This window comes from Myxocyprinus asiaticus, chromosome 31, assembly GCF_019703515.2.
Source record: "Myxocyprinus asiaticus isolate MX2 ecotype Aquarium Trade chromosome 31, UBuf_Myxa_2, whole genome shotgun sequence".
In the NCBI taxonomy this organism is placed as follows: Eukaryota; Metazoa; Chordata; class Actinopteri; order Cypriniformes; family Catostomidae; genus Myxocyprinus; species Myxocyprinus asiaticus.
In genome coordinates this window covers 4,380,920-4,399,597 of record NC_059374.1, presented here as the reverse complement: position 1 = coordinate 4,399,597, position 18,678 = coordinate 4,380,920, and the positions used below count along the sequence as shown (strand labels likewise).

The window sequence follows — 18,678 nt, the reverse complement described above, 5'->3', positions numbered from 1 at the left end:
TTGAGTCCCAGCTCAACTGGGCCTTTCTGTGTGGAATTTGCATGTTCTCCCCATGTCCATGTGGGTTTCCTCTAGGTGCTCCAGTTTCCTCCACAAGTCCAAAAACATGCAGGTTAAGTGAATTGGAGACTCAAATTGCCCCGTAGGTGTGAGTGAGGGTCCGCCAGCCACTGGGGGTTGCATCAGGAGGGGCATCTGGTGTAAAACCTGTGCCAAGTCAAATATGCGAATCATGGATGCTCTGCTGTGGTGACCCCTAACAGGAGCAGCTGAAAGAAGTATCATCCCAAATGGAACATATAACAAAAAATTTAATACACGGAAGCATTTGCCATTTAATAGCCAACGGAAGTGACGTTTCAAGCGCATGTGATGTGTTCCCGCTAGCTTTAGCACATTAGCCAACATCAGTTCAACACTGTTATCTTAAACAACGTACTTATTCACACAGTGTGAGGTGATGGTAAAGTATTCAAATCACATTTGTAAGGTGCTGTATCCGCTGAAGTTTCGATAGCTTCTACATTCTTCATTATTTACCACTGTTTTGTCAGACCAGCAGTGCAGCCAGGTAACTTCACCCCTTCCGCTATGTATGGCAAGCCACTTGTGCTGAGTGCATGAAGTGTCCAACATTCCACACTCCGTATTAACGGCTGAAAAATGCATCTTCCGGGTACTTAAAGTACACTTCTTTTTGCTGCATTTTCAGTGTTAACATACTACTCGCACTACTTACACTGCAAAATGGTGTATAATATTGCAGAAGTGTGCGGTTTGGGATGCACCTCATGTCTTCTGAGGCGATCCAATTGATGATTTTGGGTGAGAACAGACCAAAATATAACTCCTTTTTCACTATAAATCTTGGCATCAGCAGTCTCCTTGGCAATCATGATTTCAACTCGATTACACTTCCTATAGCGCCATCGAACGTTCTGTGCATGCATCAAGCTTTAGGACATGTAATCGAGGTTTAAATCATGATCGTGCTAAGAGACTGTAACAGCAAGATGTACAGTAAAACATGAATTATATTTTGGTCTATTCTCACCCAAAACAGATTCGATTTGGATTTAACCACTGGAGTCTTATGGATTACTTTTATGCTGCCTTTATGTGCTTTTTGGATCTTCAAATATTTAATCACCATTCACTTGCATTGTATGGACCTACAGAGCTGAGATATATTCTTCTAAAAATTGTCGTTAAATAATAAAAATGTATAAGTTACAATTCAGTCTTTTTTAAATATATTTGGGGAGGGTTTTTTTTTGTTTGTTTTTTTTTTACTTATAAGTGATGTTAAAAATATTGTTTTTATGAACCAAGGTAAATATAGCCTATTTACAATATAATATTATCTACACCTGCTATGCTGTGTGAGTACACACATTTATTCATTGAGCACCAGGTCAATGTTTTGTTTTGTACTGATATAGTTTACTGTGATGTAGCAAAAATGTATGGAAGCCAATGTTGACACTAAGCAGAGATACTAGCAGATAATAATCCAGTACATACTGTATGTTCAAGCCAAATCTACACCCTTGTCAGAAGTTTCTCTAGAAAGACAGGATTTGTTCAGTACAATTCAGTTAATCTCTGCTCCATTCATACTGCAGTAACATGAGCACATCCTTCAGATAACACATGAAATAACATCTTACATCTGATGATGCATGATGATGTCACACTGATATCATACCTCTCACCACTTGACTCTTGAGAAAAAATTATGGCTTATTTTGGTCAACATTTCTATATGATTACCATATTCATATACCATGTTATTTACATGAAATGTCAACATACTCCATGGTAGTACTATACATTTATTATACTTTTTGTTAGTGTCTGGTTAAGAAAAGTTAATGTGGGCCATATAACTGATTTCTACTTTCTGTTACAGGTCATTTGTAAAATTATTTAGCCTGTTTACATACTGAGGTCAAATATAATGGAAAAGAATAAAAAAAAAATCTTTACATGTTAGTTTGAATTTGAAATCATTTTAATAACCTGCCACTGAACCTACAGTGAAATCAGTGTTTGATTCAATGTACAAACGGATGAGTTTAATGAACTGTTACTGTTTCAAGTTGTTATATTTGTATAACCTAGACTTGTCGTTGAACATGACAAAGGAAAGGTTATTGCAGATTCAGGGACGTGATGTACCATCACCATGATTGCACAACCATCACCCTTAACCCGCTGCACTTGCGTGTTAAGCATCGTTACAACACCATCATATAGATTCGTACGCTGCATTACCAGGTGGATTGTATTTAAATAATAGTTTATATGACATTGTACTATCACAGACTCGAAATAAGGATAAACTATGTACATATTTACGACTATAAAAATCAACGAGATATACATACGACTTCATTTAACCATGAAAAGAATCAAAAGGCCGCAAATATTTCACGTCCCCCCTCCCCCCCAGCAGAATGGTCTGGTCGAACGTGTATGTCGGCGCGATGACGTCAGGTTTCCGCATCTCGTGAATCGCTTGACAGTGTAGAAGTGAGCAGGTAAGAACTTTCCTCAAACTTGTTTTGTTTTAAAAAGATAGTTTTAGAGTTAATATCAACCTAGCAATTAACGAGTTTATTAGGTATCATCTTTTAATAATGTGTTCATTTAGATGCCGCTAAAGTTTTTTTTTTTTTTAAACAGTATTAAACAGTATTGTGTCTTGACTTCTCATTTAGTTGTTCTTGGGTTTTATAGAAACAAACAAACATGTAAACAAACAAATCACACAACCGACTTCACATGCACATTGTGTTTTATTTTGCTGCAGTTTAGAGTTTAAAGGTTTGCTCAATATTAGCGTGCTTACACAGTGATATTATTTTACTTGTAATTCACTTGTGCATTTATTTCCATTAACAAATAAACAAATATACTGTCAGTTGTTTAGTATGAGCTTTCTACGTGAGTTGGTTTGTAGTAAGTAATATTCACAGGCATCAACATTGTTAGTGTACTAATTGTTCAGAATAATATGTGTAAAGTGAAATATTACAGAAAATGTAAATGTAATTTTTGCACCTATGTCTGTAATGTTAAATGATCTAATTCTGTCTGTTAAGATCATATTGTTGGTTTGTTGTGTCATGTCAGTTTGAAGCATTAAAGGTCATTGGCTCTAAAATGTTTGAGATTTTCTATGTCCAAAGCTGACAAAGCAGATTTCTCAGGGGTTTTTTTTGCCCCCAAACACATGGCATGACATGACACAAGTTCTCAATTTTTCATTTAGAAGCATAAAATATGTCCAGTCATTTTAACACAGTAAGTCACAAGACATCTGTTTTCTATCTAATCACACTCACACTTCCTCAATTTGCAGTCACAACTCTTTTGCTCATCAGGTCAATTTCCTCTATTATGACCAAAGGCACTTTTTTATTGCAAATTTGTGCTTTTTATTTCTTATTTTTGTTTGTCCATGTGTGGTAAATGGATTGGTAAATGAGAGATGTACCACCCATGCAACAAATATCATCTTCAAACTGAGTTCCTTTTTAAGACCTAAAGCACATTTCATTGCAAATTTCCTTTTAATTTACAATTAAGATTGCCCATTTGATTCTAAGGAAATTTATTCCCTTTAGGGAATATTACGGCACTGATGAGTTGGTATAGGAAACCAGTTGCTATAGTAGCTGAACATGGCAATGTTTTTATTAAGCAAGGCTGTGAGATAATAGTGGTGTTGTATAACACACTGTCAATGATTAAAAATATCACTGGATGAAATGATCATAGATGAGTTAGCTGACATAGACCAGTTTGTTTCACCAAAATTATTTTCATGCCATGTTTAGTTGGATTATTCTTTAACCAGCAGATAACTGGCATGATTTCCCCTCCGCTTGTTTAAAGTATCTTGTATATTGATATGGGATTCTCTTTAAATTACATATGAACAATCCAACAAATGCCAGTGTCACAAGACTTGGTCATCAGAGAGTGTTTCTCTTTTGGCTGAATGGATCTCTAGTGATTAGAGTGTTGTCAAGAGCGAGACAAAGAGACCCAAGGGCAGAGGAACGGTTCAAAGTATTTATTAACAATGAATAGCAACATAAACTTTGCTGCAGAAGAATGGAGAACCTGGCTTTTAACTGCAGTGGCAGGGGGAGAAGCTCGTGGATTCGTGTGCGCCGTGGCCACGCAGTGGGCAGATCCGTGAGGACTCCATGAATAGTGTGTTTGTAGGAGAGTGTGCGTCGTGGTAGTCATGAGCAGATTCATGAGGAATCCTCCTTTGAAGCGTAGTGAGGTGCAGAGAACCAGCACAAGGCAACCACACTCCCGACACGCGGGCAGAGACGGGCAACCAAACAGATACACAAAACAGGACCAACTAGGCAGAGAGAGTGAGGTAAGTTACTTCACACCAAACAACAATCTAGCAAAGATACTGACAACACGAAGGGATTAAGTAGGGAGTGAATCAGCGGAGAACCAGGTGCTGTTAGTACGCTAATTAATGGCATGATCAGCGTTCCCCTGGGAACAATCAGTGTTCCCATGGTAACACGGATCATGCATGCTGGCAGTGCCTGCGAAACATGAGGGAGAGAAATAACAGAACAAACGACAAATTCTCCGGAGCCGTGACAGTAAGTCACGAAAGGCATGACCAAATATTTAGAGTGCCCCCTATGGGTGTTAAAAGCAGTCTTCCACTCATCCCCCTTCCTGATACGAACAAGGTGATAAGCATTGCGTAAGGTTCAACTTCGTAAAGACGGATGCTCCCTGCAAAAGTTCGAAAGCTGAGGACATCAACGGCAAAGGATATCGATTCTTTACCATGATGTCATTCAGCCCCCAATAATCTATACAGGGTCTAAGCGAAGAAGAACCCTGCCCTGTTCATGGCCTCCCTCTCGGGAGCCGAGAGCGAATACAGCCGTCCCCCAGGAAGCAATTCAGTCGCACAGGCAATGAGAAGGAAGGGTCACAGTGCGGGACCGGCTGAACACCGCCCTCAAGTCAAGGTTTGTCAACGGTACTCCAGATAAATCCGCCGGTTCATCCTGCAACGAAACAGAAGACTGGACAGGGGAGACAGCAGAGTTAAGACAGTGCGACAAACAGTAAGGACTCCAAGCAAGAACAGTGTTGGTTGACCAGTCTATGTGTGGGTTGTGCATTGCCAACCAAGGATGCCCCAACACTACCGGTGCCGATGGAAATTGGATCAGGTAAAAGGACAACTGCTCCGTATGATTTCCAGAGACGAAGGCGACTGGCCTGGTGGATGGGGTGATGGACAGGGGCGTGCCATTGAGGGTGTGAGCAGTGATAGGTTAATCCAATTGGACCATAGGAACCCACCATTCGGAAGCCAAGTTGATGTCCATAAAGTTCCCTTCAGCTCTGTAATCCACCAGGGCTGAAACCGTGTGACTGGTAGATCCATACTGCAGCCGGGCCGGGAGAAGTGTGCGTAATCCGGGGGCTTTGTCCAAGGGTGTTGCACTTGCAAGTAACCCCCTTCCTACTGACGAGCGGGTCTTTTACTGGACAGGAAGCAGAGAAATGACCAGACCAGGCACAATGAAAGCATAATCCTTGAACGAGGTGTCACTGCTTCTCCTTACGACTTGCATGGGCTCTGCGTCGGGCCATGATTCTGGTGACCTGGCTGAATCGGTGGACTGGGTTGGATGGCCAGCCTCCCGGGTGGGTGGAGAGCGGCGTCGACGGCAGTGACAGCGTAGGGCCAGACGTTGATCTACTCGGCCAGATCCACCAAATCATCGAAGCGTGGAAGCAGATCCAAAGGATCAATTTCGTCCTGGATGTCTTTGGAAAGCCCATGCTAAAACCGGTCCCACATGGCGTGATCGTTCCACTCACAGGAAGCAGCCAGGGTGCGGAACTCGATTGCATAATCCGAGACTCACCGATCTCCCTGAGACAGTCTGGATAAGACCCTCGCCGCCTCACGACCTTGAGCCGAGCGAGTAAACACTCGCTGGAGCTCTGTAGAGAAGGCATGAAATGAAGCACAACAGGGATGTCTGTTGTCCCACATGGCGGTCCCCCATTCACTGGCCCTTCTGGTGAGGAGTGTGATTACGCAAGCCACCTTCATTGTTTCCGACAGGAAAGCAGAGGGCATGAACAACAAGGAACAAGGAACATTGTGAAAGGTATCTGCTACAAGATCCCGCCTCACATAAAAACGGGGTTGGAGGAGGGATGCAAGCCTCTGAGCACCAGAAATTTGGGAACCGCCAGTGAGGGTGCCTCCTGAGTGAGACCAGCATCAGGAGGTTGGCAGAGTTGTTGAACGACAGAGGTGAGCTCAGTAAGCTACGATGCAATCATATCCAGAGCCCGATTAGATGCGGAGATTTGATCCTGCTGGCGTCCCAGTAAAGCTCCCTGCTGAGACAAGGTGGAGCGAAGGGTAGATTCCACCGCTGGGTCCATACTTGGCTAGATCATTCTGTCAAGAGCAAGACAAAGAGACCCAAGAGCAGAAGAACAGTTCAAAGGATTTAACAACAATAAATAGCAACTTAAACTGTGCTGGCAAAGAATGGAGAACAAGGCACCGGCTGCAGTAGCAGGGGGAGAAGCTTGTGGATGCGTGCGCGCCATGGCCGTGCAGTGGGCAGATCCGTGAGGACCCCATTAATAGTGTGTTCGTAGGCGAGTGTGTGCGTCATGGTAGTCATGAGCAGATTCGTGAGGAATCTTCCGTTGAAGTGTAGTGAGGTGCAGAGAACCAGCGCACAGTAGACTGGAAGGCAATCACTCTCCCGACATGCAGGCAGAGACGAGGAATCCTCCGTTGAAGATTCATCAGTGCAGAGAACAAGCGTACAGCAAACTGGAAGGCAACCACACTCCTGACACACGGGCAGAGACGGGCAACCAAACAGATACACGAGACAGGACCAACTAGGCAGAGAGAGTGAGGTAAGTTACTTCACACCAAACAACAATCTAGCAAAGATACTGACAACACGAAGGGATTAAGTAGTGAGTGAATCAGCGGAGAACCAGGTGCTGCTAGCACGCTAATTAGTGGCATGATCAGCGTTCCCCTGGGAGCAATCAGTGTTCCCATGAAAAAACTAATCATGCATGCCAACAGCACCTATGAAACATGAGGGAGAGAAATAACAAACAGACAAACTCACCGGAGTTGTGACGAGTGTTATATGAGCAAGTACGAACACTTGAAACACGAGAGGCTGTGTGTTTGTGCATACCACGGAAAATATAATTTCTTATTTTTTTATTTATTTGATATAAAATTGCCCATGCATGCTTAGTATATTGTTAAATGGGAAATTACACCATGCAGCAAAAAAATGAAACACATGGATTTACTAGTAGATTTTCTAGAAAATCACAACATTACAGTGCTAACCAGAGGTGTTTTCTCTGTCATGCAGTGCTCCTCATAACTATGGCCGACACTCAGCCGGAGCTAATGGACGAGAATGAGCCCCTCTTCAGTAACCTGGACATCATCCTCTTTTCGCTTATTGCGGGTCTGCTCATCTACTGGCTGATATTCCGCAAGAAAGCAGAGCCCATCCCCGAGTATAAAAAACTGGAGCCCACGTGAGTACCTGGCAAGTTTATCAAAATCAGAATGAGCTTTATTGCCAAGTGTTCTCACGTACACAAGGAATTTGTTTTGGTTATAGGAGAAACAAGTGCACACATAACATTACAGTGAGACACAGAATATAAAACAAGGTAAGAGTATAAATTGACATACAAATAATAGGACATATAACAGAATGGCGTATGTACATGTGCAAGTGGTAATGTATGTGCAAGGTAGGGGTATTACAGTTATTGAATTAAATATGTGAATTTACATATGTACATGAGATAAGTATTTACATTATTGCACTATGAGGGAGTCCTGAGGCAGTTTAATTGTTCATGAAGAAAATGGCCTGAGGGTAAAAACTGTTCTTGTGCCTGGATGTCCTGACGCTCCGTGCTCTGTAGCGCCGGCCAGAGGGCAACAGTTCAAAGAGGGAGTGGCCAGGGTGTGTGGGGTCCAGAGTGATCAAGGCATATCAAGGCATATTAGTCCATATGAGGAGTGGAGGACGTTAGAATACAAAATGTTTGTGCCTGGGTGAATCATATACTTGCTTAAATGAAATGCCATGCCAGATGTGTATGACTTTCTTCTGCAGAACACAAACAAAGATTTTTAGAAGAATATCTCAGCTCTGTTGGTCCATACAATGCAGTGAATGAAGGCCAGAACTTTGAAGCTCAAAAAAGCACATAAAAGTAATCTACATGACTCCAGTGGTTAAATCCATGTCTTCTGAAGCAATATGGTAGGCCTGGGTGAGAAACAGATCAGTATTTAATACCTTTTTACCATAAATTCTAGGGGTGTAAAAATGCATCGATGCATCGCAGTGCATCAATCTATCAAAGAAATTTCAATGCATCAGTTATGGATTTTAAGAATTGATTATCATTACTATATATGTACTCAATGTAACAGTCTCATATTAAACGAACTTTCTCGCAACAGACACAGAGCAGAGCATGCCAGATTGAAGGGAAAGAAGCACACTTTGAAATTAAGAAAGTTTATGCTACAGGGTTCACCCCGAGAACTTACATGAGATAAAATTAACGGACGCTGCCGAGTTTGGCTTTCTGTGCCATTCTTCAAAACTATTTGCATCCATTTGACCAAAAAAGTTCATTGTTGTTGCCTTCTTCCCTGATTATTATATATTATGTTAATATTGCTTTCGTATCTCCATAAAATGTGTTATTTCTCCATAAAACAGTTTACATACACACACTAAAGGAAACTGACTTTATCTTTCTGCAGCGGATGTGTCACCACCACTTTAAGCCAGTTTCACACTGGTGTTTTTTGTATGATTTTGCTGTCTGTGACAAATTTCCAGGATCGTAAAAGATGCCTCTCGTCATACGTGAAAATCGTCCATCTTTGATGGCATAGTGAGACATGTTCCCTGATGGCCGATGCGTTGAATCTTAGTCTCCAAAGTTCTGGCAGTGTCAGAAATGTTGTCTCCCAGTCATGCATGAGATAAAACACCCCGTAAGTGCTGTCAATCGAGAAGATTGGAACCAAAATCTTGGGTACAGTGCGTATTGTGTACAGTAGACTGACATGTCGTCACACAGTGTGCCATGGCTTTTACCCAAGATCTCTCTAGAATGATATCGATCAAAATGTAAAAAAATAAATCACACTAGTCACACATAGCGCCCAGATGTGGTCTGGTTAATTTGCACTCAACTGAAAACACTTCTGTTAAAACACTCACTGTACTGCCGTATTCTTAAAGAGACATTAAAATGTTGGCACTTGTTATACATATCAATGTAAACTCAATGTAAATACTTGTAAATAGTACAAATTATGCATATAAACAAACATGTAACAAAATGTGTAATGAATGTGTTAATATATCACATTTTACGGGGGGCTGCATACATTATGAAATATTTTAACTTCAACAAACACTATAAATACTGAAGAATAATAAGCTTCATACATTATAGTGGATATTAGCACTTAAATGTTAGAAGTGGAATTCTGTTTTCATTTTTAGGTTTCAACCTAGAGGATATTTTCTGTAAATGTGTATGGCATTTTAAGTAGAGGGTTGGACACTAGTTAAACACATTTAAACCCTCCTCCCTCAATTCAGTGGCCTACTGTAATACAAAAATCTCATTCTCATTAATTAAAAAAAAAAAAAAAAAATTTCAGTTGAGTACAGTTGTAAAAAGTATTTTATGGTAGCATTTATGCTGATTTATTTTTTAATTGTATCTGAACAGGAGGATTCTCATTACTGTGTTGCATTACAGTAATGAGAATCGGAGGGATGTGCTTAATTGTCACAATGCAAAAAATCTAAATGGCCCACAAAATAGGCTTCATTTTCTTTATGCAAAGAACAGTTTCTTCTTTTTTCTTCTTATATTGGGGTGGGGCATTTCTTCATGAGATTCACCCACCTGCCTGTTACCTGTCAGTTCCACAATTACTGAATATAAAAGTTGTCTTAAGGGGAGTACAAAATTTAGTATAACAGGCTAAACTGACAGATAATATCTCATCATTGTCTTCTTCCTGTTGAAACGGTTCAGTCCACCTGGCAACTGTTTATGTATTCCTGGGCCATAGTTCATACTGCTGGCACTGGAGTTGATCAGGGAATGTTTGTTGCTGGCTAATGGAGTGTTTTAGCCTTGAATAGTGTCATTGGTCTCAATGCCAGACATTATTGCCACTGCTGAGTCTTTAGACGTGAGATAAGAAACTGTAGAGCTTCCTCATTACTGGAGGCTAAGTTTAGTACTTCATTTATAACTCTCACAAATGTCAGAAATACGCAGCTCTTTCTACTATTTTCTTAGTTTTCTATAACAAGAGGATGTCCACATACTTTTGCCCATGTAGTGTTTAAAAACTGAATGAAAGTAGCAGACATATCTAATTTGATTTATCCGATTCAAAGCTTTGTATTTCAATTGTTATCAAAAGTGACCAATGCTAACAGATAAAAAAGGCTGCATTTCCGCTGGTCTCACCAATAAAAAAACGTGTGTGTGCTAAACCCACAAATGCAAACATTTCACATTCAGTGTTTAGCGGCTGTAAAAGGCCACAAAGGACAAGTCACAAATTTCAATTAATTATAAGACATTCATTTTTTAAAACACATTTTTATTGATTCATAGAAATGACAAAGAAAAACAAAACATATATACAATGAATCAACAACCCCACCCCGACCCCCAACGAACATCACCGTGGTCTCACATAAGTACACAGAAAAAAATATAATATATATATATATATATATATATATATATATATATATATATAAAATAGATGATAGACGTGATAGATTCAAGGAATGCAAGAAACTCTTACATCAATGGAAGGTCGCTTTTGCACTGATGTTCCCAGCAAAAAACATCCAGTGAGTGGCAGTTCTGTGGATGGAAATGCCTTGTTGATGAGAGAGGTCAACAGAGAATGGCAGACTGGTTTGAACTGACAAAGTTTATGCACCATACCTCCCGCCACCACCCCTGGAAAATCATCTTCCTTTCTTATCGCAACTGCTAATGGTTCCAGGGTAAGACAGAACAATAATGGGGAAAGAGGGCAACCCTGCCGGGTGCCCCTGTCCAGAGTAAAATAATCTGAAATTAATCCATTTGTTTGTACCACCGCTACCGGGTGTCTATAAAGTAACTTCATCCATCCAATAAAAGTATTTCCGAACCCGTATATTTTCAAAATCTTAAAAAGATAATCCCATTCTGCCATATCAAACGCCTTTTCGGCGTCAAGTGAGATGGCAGAGACCGGGTCTGATCATTCGCCACTGACCACATGATATTGATGAGACGCCTGATGTTATCAGAAGAGCTGCGACCCCGAATGAACCCCACCTGATCAATATCTATAAGAGATGTTATAACTTTACTTAATCGGTTAGCCAGCATTTTTGACAATATTGTTATGTCTAGCTGGATCAGGGAAATTAGACAGTAACTTTTACACTCGTTTGGATCTTTGTTCTTTTTAAGAATCAGACTGATCCGGACTTGTGTCGTGGTTGGCGGAAGCTTTCCATTCTTTAATGATTCTGTATAATCTTCTAGCAAAAGTGGAGCCAGTTCTGTAGCATAAGATCTAAAAATTTCTGCGGCAAATCTGTGTGGCCCTGGAACCTTGCCTGTGGGCAAGGCCTTAATTACCTTGTCAAGCTACTCCAAGGTTATCTCAGAATCAAGAGAATTTTTTTGCTCAGTTGACAGTTTATGGAGTTCTAATGGTTCCACAAAGTTTCTAATATCTTCATCAGTAGATGAAGACGTGGAGCTATAGAGATCAAGATATAATTCTTTAAAAGCATTATTAATATCAATGGCTGAGGTAAATATTTCACTGAGGGAATGGTAGAAAAAGACTCACTGCTTTATATATCTAGCCAAAAGCTTCACTGCCTTGTCCCCCGACTAAACGTATGACTGTCTTGCCCTGAATAGCCAAAACTCCACCTTCCACAACAAAATAGTATTATATCTGTATTTCAGTCAGGTCAGTTCTCTGAGGCCATCCGACGACATTCAGGATTTTGCAAAAGGGATACATTAAAGCGCAACTGAATGATTTCTTTTTCTCCTTATGTGGCAACACCTCTAAACTCACCAAGGCGTGATATTAGACTAAAATGTTTCCAATTGAGCGGTCAACAACAGATGAAATGAGGGACTTAGAAATAAAATAAAAAATCTATTCTAGAATAAATCTTATGGACTGATGAAGAAAAATTATAGTCCCTACCAGTTGGGTTTAAATGTCTCCAAATATCTGTAAGACCAAGATTTTTACACATCCTGTGAAGCGTCAGTGTTCCTCTAGGGGGCTTACAGACTTTTGCTTCACTATGATCAAGGACTGAGTCCATCAAAAGATTAAAGTCTCCTCCCAATATTATATCATGAGGGGTGCAAGCGGCATGCAACATCCCTTCAAGATCTATAAAAAAAGCCCTGATCATCAGTGTTAGGTGCGTAAATATTAGCCAAAATCAACCTTTGCCCCTGAATTTCTGCTAAAACAATAATGACTCTTCCTAATTTATCTTTAATCTGTTTGAGACATCTGAACTGTAGATGCTTACTTATCAATGTAATGACTCCCCTGCTGTTACTTGTGCCAGCACTAAAGAAAACATGTCCACCCCATATCTTCCCAAAGTTTTCAGCTTCATACGGGGAAAGATGCGTTTCTCGAAGAAACTTTTATTTCTCATATCATATTTCTTACATTTAAGAAAAGAAATGACCTTCCTTCTTTTTATGGGGTGCCCCAACCCATTCACATTCCACGTGGAGAGAGACAATCCACTAATATTAACATTTTGACATATTAAAAAAAATTGATTGTGTGTCAGAAATACAATTTATAATGACCACATTCCAACATTAGTGCAACAATCAAACCCCGAACAAAAAACACAGAAAAAAGAAAAACGTGCACCTTAACCCCGTGCACGACAGTCCATGTAGGCCTACGAGAGCCCCCGCGACAACTGCTGAAGTCCGGTGCTTCTATACAAATTTTGTGAGACAGAATTACACAACAGAAAATAATCTATGAAACAAACTCCAGCCAATAGGAGGCAAAAGCACAAAGAACGTGTAGGTTCATCCACAGACTGTCCCGAAGGTGTGTTATCCCACAAAACAAACTCCAGCCGCTAAGCGGAACCAACACAAAAAAAAAAAGCGCTCAGTTTCCTCGGACAGTCAAGTGAATGTTCAGTGAGTCAGGCCCACTCAGCTGCATAGAGAGTATCACACAATGACTTACTCATTCCATTGACTTTATGAAGGGCATCGCTTGCTGTGGGCATGTAAATATTTTGCGGCCATCCTTTATATCTATTCTCAATTCGGCTGGGAACATCAGTGCAAAAGCGACCTTCCATTGATGTAAGAGTTTCTTGCATTCCTTGAATCTATCACGTTTCTCTCTTGTCGAATTTGCAAAGTCTGTGAAAAAGAAAATGCTGTGGTTCTTCCAAGAAAGCCTTCCTTTACACCTCGCCTTGCGCAACACGAGATCTTTATTGGATGATCTCAGAAATTTGGCCAGAATTGATCAGGGCCTGTCTCCTTCCGCAGATCTCTGAGCCAGAACTCTGTGAGCTCGCTCGATTTCCAGCTTATTGCCTGTTATGTCAAGCAGACTCGGGAAGAGGCCGTCTAGGAATTTCACCATATCTCGGCCTTCTTCGTCCTCAGGAATTCCTTTTCGTCGTCCACAATTCGGATGTTGTTTCGCCAGTTACGATTCTCAAGGTCTTCCAACTTTTCCCAAACGCGCTCCAAGTCTGTCTTGGTTGCTAGCGGATTAGCAGCTAATTCCCTCTCCGATGACTCCAGATAATTGATCCGTTTCTCAACATCCGCCATTCTTGTAACCATCTCAGTGAATTTCGTCTCCATGGCAGTGATCGATCGACGTATTACAGCAAGATCCTCCAAGTCAGAAACGACTTTCGTCAGCATTACCGACATGTTCAACAGTTGACGCTGACTCTTTCACCTCACTAGCCAAATTGAGTCCCGGGCTTTCGGCCTGATGCTCAGGGGCTTCAGCTTGAGCACATAAGAGTCTTTTAATGTCTCCAGAGCCTGAGGATTTTTGATTCTTTGACATATTGTCTTCCTAGAACAGTTAAGAATTAGAGTGTATCGAATCTCACCGGTTTATGACATTAAAAAGTATTAAAACTAGCAAAGTGCGCAGAGCTCGCCGTTCACACATCCGAACCTTGCATTGCGCCACGCAACTCCCCATAAGACATTCCTTTTAATTTCAAGGGGAAAGGAATTCTCATTCTAAAGAGCATTTTATTCAACAAAAAGTTTTGCAAACAAGATGGGTCATTAATATACACTGATCAGCCACAACATTAAAACCACCTGCCTAATATTGTGTAGGTCCCCCTCTTGCCACCAAAACAGCGCCAACACGCATCTCAAAATAGCATTCTAAGATGTTATTCTTCTCACCACAATTGTACAGAGTGGTTATCCGAGTTACCGTAGACTTTGTCAGTTCAAACCAGTCTGCCATTCTCTGTTGACCTCTCTCATCAACAAGGCACTTCCATCCACAGAACTGCCACTCACTGGATGTTTTTTGTTTTTGGCACCATTCTGAGTAAATTCTAGAGACTGTTGTGTATGAAAATCCCAGGAGATCAGCAGTTACAGAAATATTCAAACCAGACCATCTAGCACCAACAGTCATCCATGCAATTGTCTAAATCAGCCAATCATGTGGCAGCAGTGCAGTGCATAAAATCATGCCGATATGGGTCAGGAGCTTCAGTTAATGTTCACATCAACCATCAGAATGGGGAAAAAATGTGATCTCAGTGATTTCGACGGTGGCATGATTGTTGGTGCCAGAAGGGCTGGTTTGAGCATTTCTGTAACTGCTGATCTCCTGGGATTTTCATGCAAAACAAAATTTACTCAGAATGGTGCCAAAAACAAAAAGCATCCAGTTAGCGGAAGTTCTGTTGGCAAAAATATCTTGTTGACGAGAGAGGTTAACAGAGGATGGCCAGACTGGTTCGAGCTGACAAAGTCTACGGTAACTCAGATAACCACTCTGTACAATTGTAGTGAGAAGAATAGCATCTCTGAATGCTATTCTGGGATGCAGGTTGGCACTGTTTTGGCAGCACGATGGGGGACCTACACAATATTAGGCAGGTGGTTTTAATGTTGTGGCTGATCGGTGTATAGAGAAGAGAAGTGGGCCAAGCACTGAGCCCTTAGGTACCCAAGTATATAGCTGATGTGACTTGGACACCCCACCTCTTCAGGCTTCCTTGAAAGACCTACCTGAGAGATAGGACTTGAACCAGCCAAGCACAGTTCCTGTGATGCCCAAAGTAGAGAGGGTGGACAAGAGGATCTGATTGTTGACTGTGTCCAGCAGAATGACGAGGGATGATATGGAGCCTGTCTTGCCTGTCTCAGGGATTCATTGACAGACAGCAGGGCAGTCACTTTTGAAGCCTGACTAATTATCGTCTAGCAGCTTGTTCAGTGAGAGAAAGGCAGAGATCTGATTGAAAGCAACCCTTTCGAGTGTTTTCGCCATGAATGGGAGGAGAGAAACCGGTCTGTAATTTTCTACTTGTGTGGGGTTAAGCGCAGGTTTTTTAAGCAGTAGAGTTACTTGAGCCTGCTTAAATCCAGTAAGAAAAGTGCCTGTAAGTAGAGATGTTAATTATGTGTGTGAGAGCAGGTAGGATGGACAGAGAGATAGCTTGGAGAAGGTGGAAGGGAATAGGGTGAAGGGAGCAGGTGGTGGGTGGAGAGGAGGAGTTTAGAGACCTCTGTGTCAGTTAGAGTGGAGAACATAGTGAGAGAAGAGGAGGTGGGTGTTTGAGAAGGTGTGGTGCTGACAATGTACTGCTGATGGCTGTAAACTTGTTAGTAAATAAAGTGGTGAAGACCTCTGCCTGTCAGCGAGGTGGTGGGAGGTGGAGGCGGAGGACAGAATAGTGTGTTAAATGTCCTAAATAAGCTGCACGAATCTGTAGTGTTGTTGATCTTGTCCTGATAATAGGAAGTTTGCAGATGAGACGTTGTCGGAAAAGGCAGAGACTGATACTTACTCGGATCTTTAGATTTCCACCATCTCCTCTCAGCCGCCCTGAGGTCACTCTGATGTTCCCGAAGAATGTCAGAGAGCCAGGGGTTGGATGGTGTCATACGTGCTGGCCTGGAGGAGAGATGACAGATCATGTCTGTACAGGTTGTTAAAGTGGAGGATTGAGTGTCTGTAGCATTGTTTACATCTAGAGTGGAAAATAGATTTTGCGAGGGAAGAGCGGTAAAAACAGCAGTGAAAAGGCTTGTAGGTGAGAGAAAATGGAGATTACGACGAAAGGAAACCAGAGGGGGAGTATGTGGTATTCTAGATTGAAGTGCCATGTTTAATTGAACAAAATAATGATCAGAAACCTGTTAAGGGGTAACAAGAACATTGTTTTTGGTACATTTATGTGAAAAGATGAGATTCAGCTGTTTGCCCAATCTGTGTGCATAGTGAGAAGAGTGGTGAAAATGTCCAGTTGATTGGATTAACCAAACCTGTTCCCCCACCCCCTACTGGTATGACGAGGGGTGTAAGAGAAGAGTCTCTGTCAGAGCGTGGATGCTGAGGGCTGACTGTGTGGTGAAGGCTGAAATGAAGTCAGTTTTGTTCACAGCTGACTGGCAGTTCCAGAATGCAACGAAAATGAGAGAGAAGCAGGTGATGATGTACAAGGGGCCCGTAGGTTGTGTGGGATGTGATTGTGTTCTGCGTCTGAATTATGAAAACTGTCTGTAACAAATAACAGTGATGTGCTTGAGGGCACATGTTATGGGAGGAGTAGACAAAGAGGAATATAAAAGGAAATGTGAAAGTAACAAATACTTTTTGGAGCCTTGTTGGTGTCCTTGCTTGGTGGACCCGCACAGGTAGACTCGCTGGTCTTTATATAAGTAGGTCTTCACACATTGCGAGGCAAGGTGCGAGCTGCAAGGTGATCTGTCTGTGTTCCACGACTGCTATCGGGTCCTTGAATAACGTATAACGTGTGAGGAAGGGCAGACGGTGGAGTTTCTTGTGCCCCCTAGGGAGTTAATGCCCTACGCAGACTGCATAATGTGCATATAGGGAGCACCGGTACTGAGCCTATGGAATGTTATGAACATTATCACTGTTGATGCAATGTTATGTGCATGTGCAATACAGATACGGAGAATGCGTAAGATTGTTGTTAGTACATTGTGTTGCTGAGCAGAGCGAAACAAACACCAATTCTGAAGTGCATTCTGTGTGTGTGTCTTTTAATGCAGGTCTGACAGAACATCACAGCCTATATTTGACCCACTGCACCTTTTTTAAATGCTTTTTTAAAAGTAGTTTGAGAGTATAGGAAGACTGCTCGATTGTGTCATTCAGTGTGTAAGAGGAGTTGGCGTTCGCTACGGGTTTTTTTGGCGTGCTTTGTTGGTCATGATTCTCTGATTGATAGGTCTTTCTCTTCAGGATTCATCGGTAGTGTAGTTCTTCATCAGGAATTTTGCTATTAAACACAATTTTTTTTAGGGTATTTAAACTTGAGCAATGCTTTTATTTCAGTAAAGATTCAAAAATACTCTTGGGACCTCCAAGAGTTTGGCTGCAAGGAATGACAAAGTACCTCTATTTCTATTTTTCTTTCTTAATTTCAAATATTAATTTCAAATTACTCTAATGGCATGGCTGTTTTGCATACAATATTGCTAAAGTACCTCTTTCTTTCTCTTATGTAGTTTGGCTGTGTTTATGAAAGTACATTTATTTTTTCAAAGTCAGTGGAGTTTTGTGTTTGGAAAGGCCAGCCAAGTCTTTCTCTGAGCTCAGCCAAAGGTGGAAAGTTGAGGGACAGCACAAGCACTCTATTTTCTGCCTTTTTTTTTTTTTTTTCTCCCCAATTTTGTGGAAACCATTTCCAATTTGTCTTGCTGCTCCCAGTGCCCGGCCTGTCACAAGAGAATCCTTTTATAATCGATGAGGTTGCCATGGTGATCTCACACTCTGGTGGGAGGGGCAAACCCCAGTCATTCATTCTCTTCAAACCGAGCGATGCTGTCATTCTGCAAACCGTTGCTACGGCTACATGATTGTGCTGGTGTATGTGTAGCCTCTAGGATGATAAGATGAAGAAGAACAAGAAATCTTGCTAGAGTTTTCTGTTTGTTTCAGTTCCTGTAGGAGTCCAATGACTGGGCCTGCTGCTTTTTTTATGGGAGATTTCATCAAAGAGTCCTGCCTAATTCTTTGTTGTGCCTAGATGTTGCATGTGTTTAAGATTGTGGAGAACACAGCCCATCTCTGATGCAGAATATTACCACTGAACCCTGTTGAGAGACTGTCTCCATCTGTGGACACATTATTACTTCGCATCTTGATGGAGGAGGGACGGTGGCAAAGTCCCCTGTGAGCTCTGACTCCATCAGGACTGCTGCTCTGGAATCAGCTTCTTCACAAATAATCACAGTGAAGCTCTC

The 18,678-nt window shown here is 41.4% G+C and overlaps 1 protein-coding gene across 1 annotated transcript in view; it reads left to right on the top strand.

Moving 5' to 3' along the window:
- Nucleotides 1-2,490: 2,490 nt before the first annotated feature.
- The window catches only part of LOC127422263 (NADPH--cytochrome P450 reductase-like), a 57,257-nt gene continuing 41,069 nt past the window's right edge, over nucleotides 2,491-18,678 (top strand). The window contains exons 1-2 of the mRNA XM_051665659.1: nucleotides 2,491-2,543; nucleotides 7,446-7,617. Coding sequence (XP_051521619.1) covers nucleotides 7,460-7,617 — 158 coding nt within the window. The 5' untranslated portion in view covers nucleotides 2,491-2,543; nucleotides 7,446-7,459. The remainder of the gene's footprint in view (nucleotides 2,544-7,445; nucleotides 7,618-18,678) is intronic.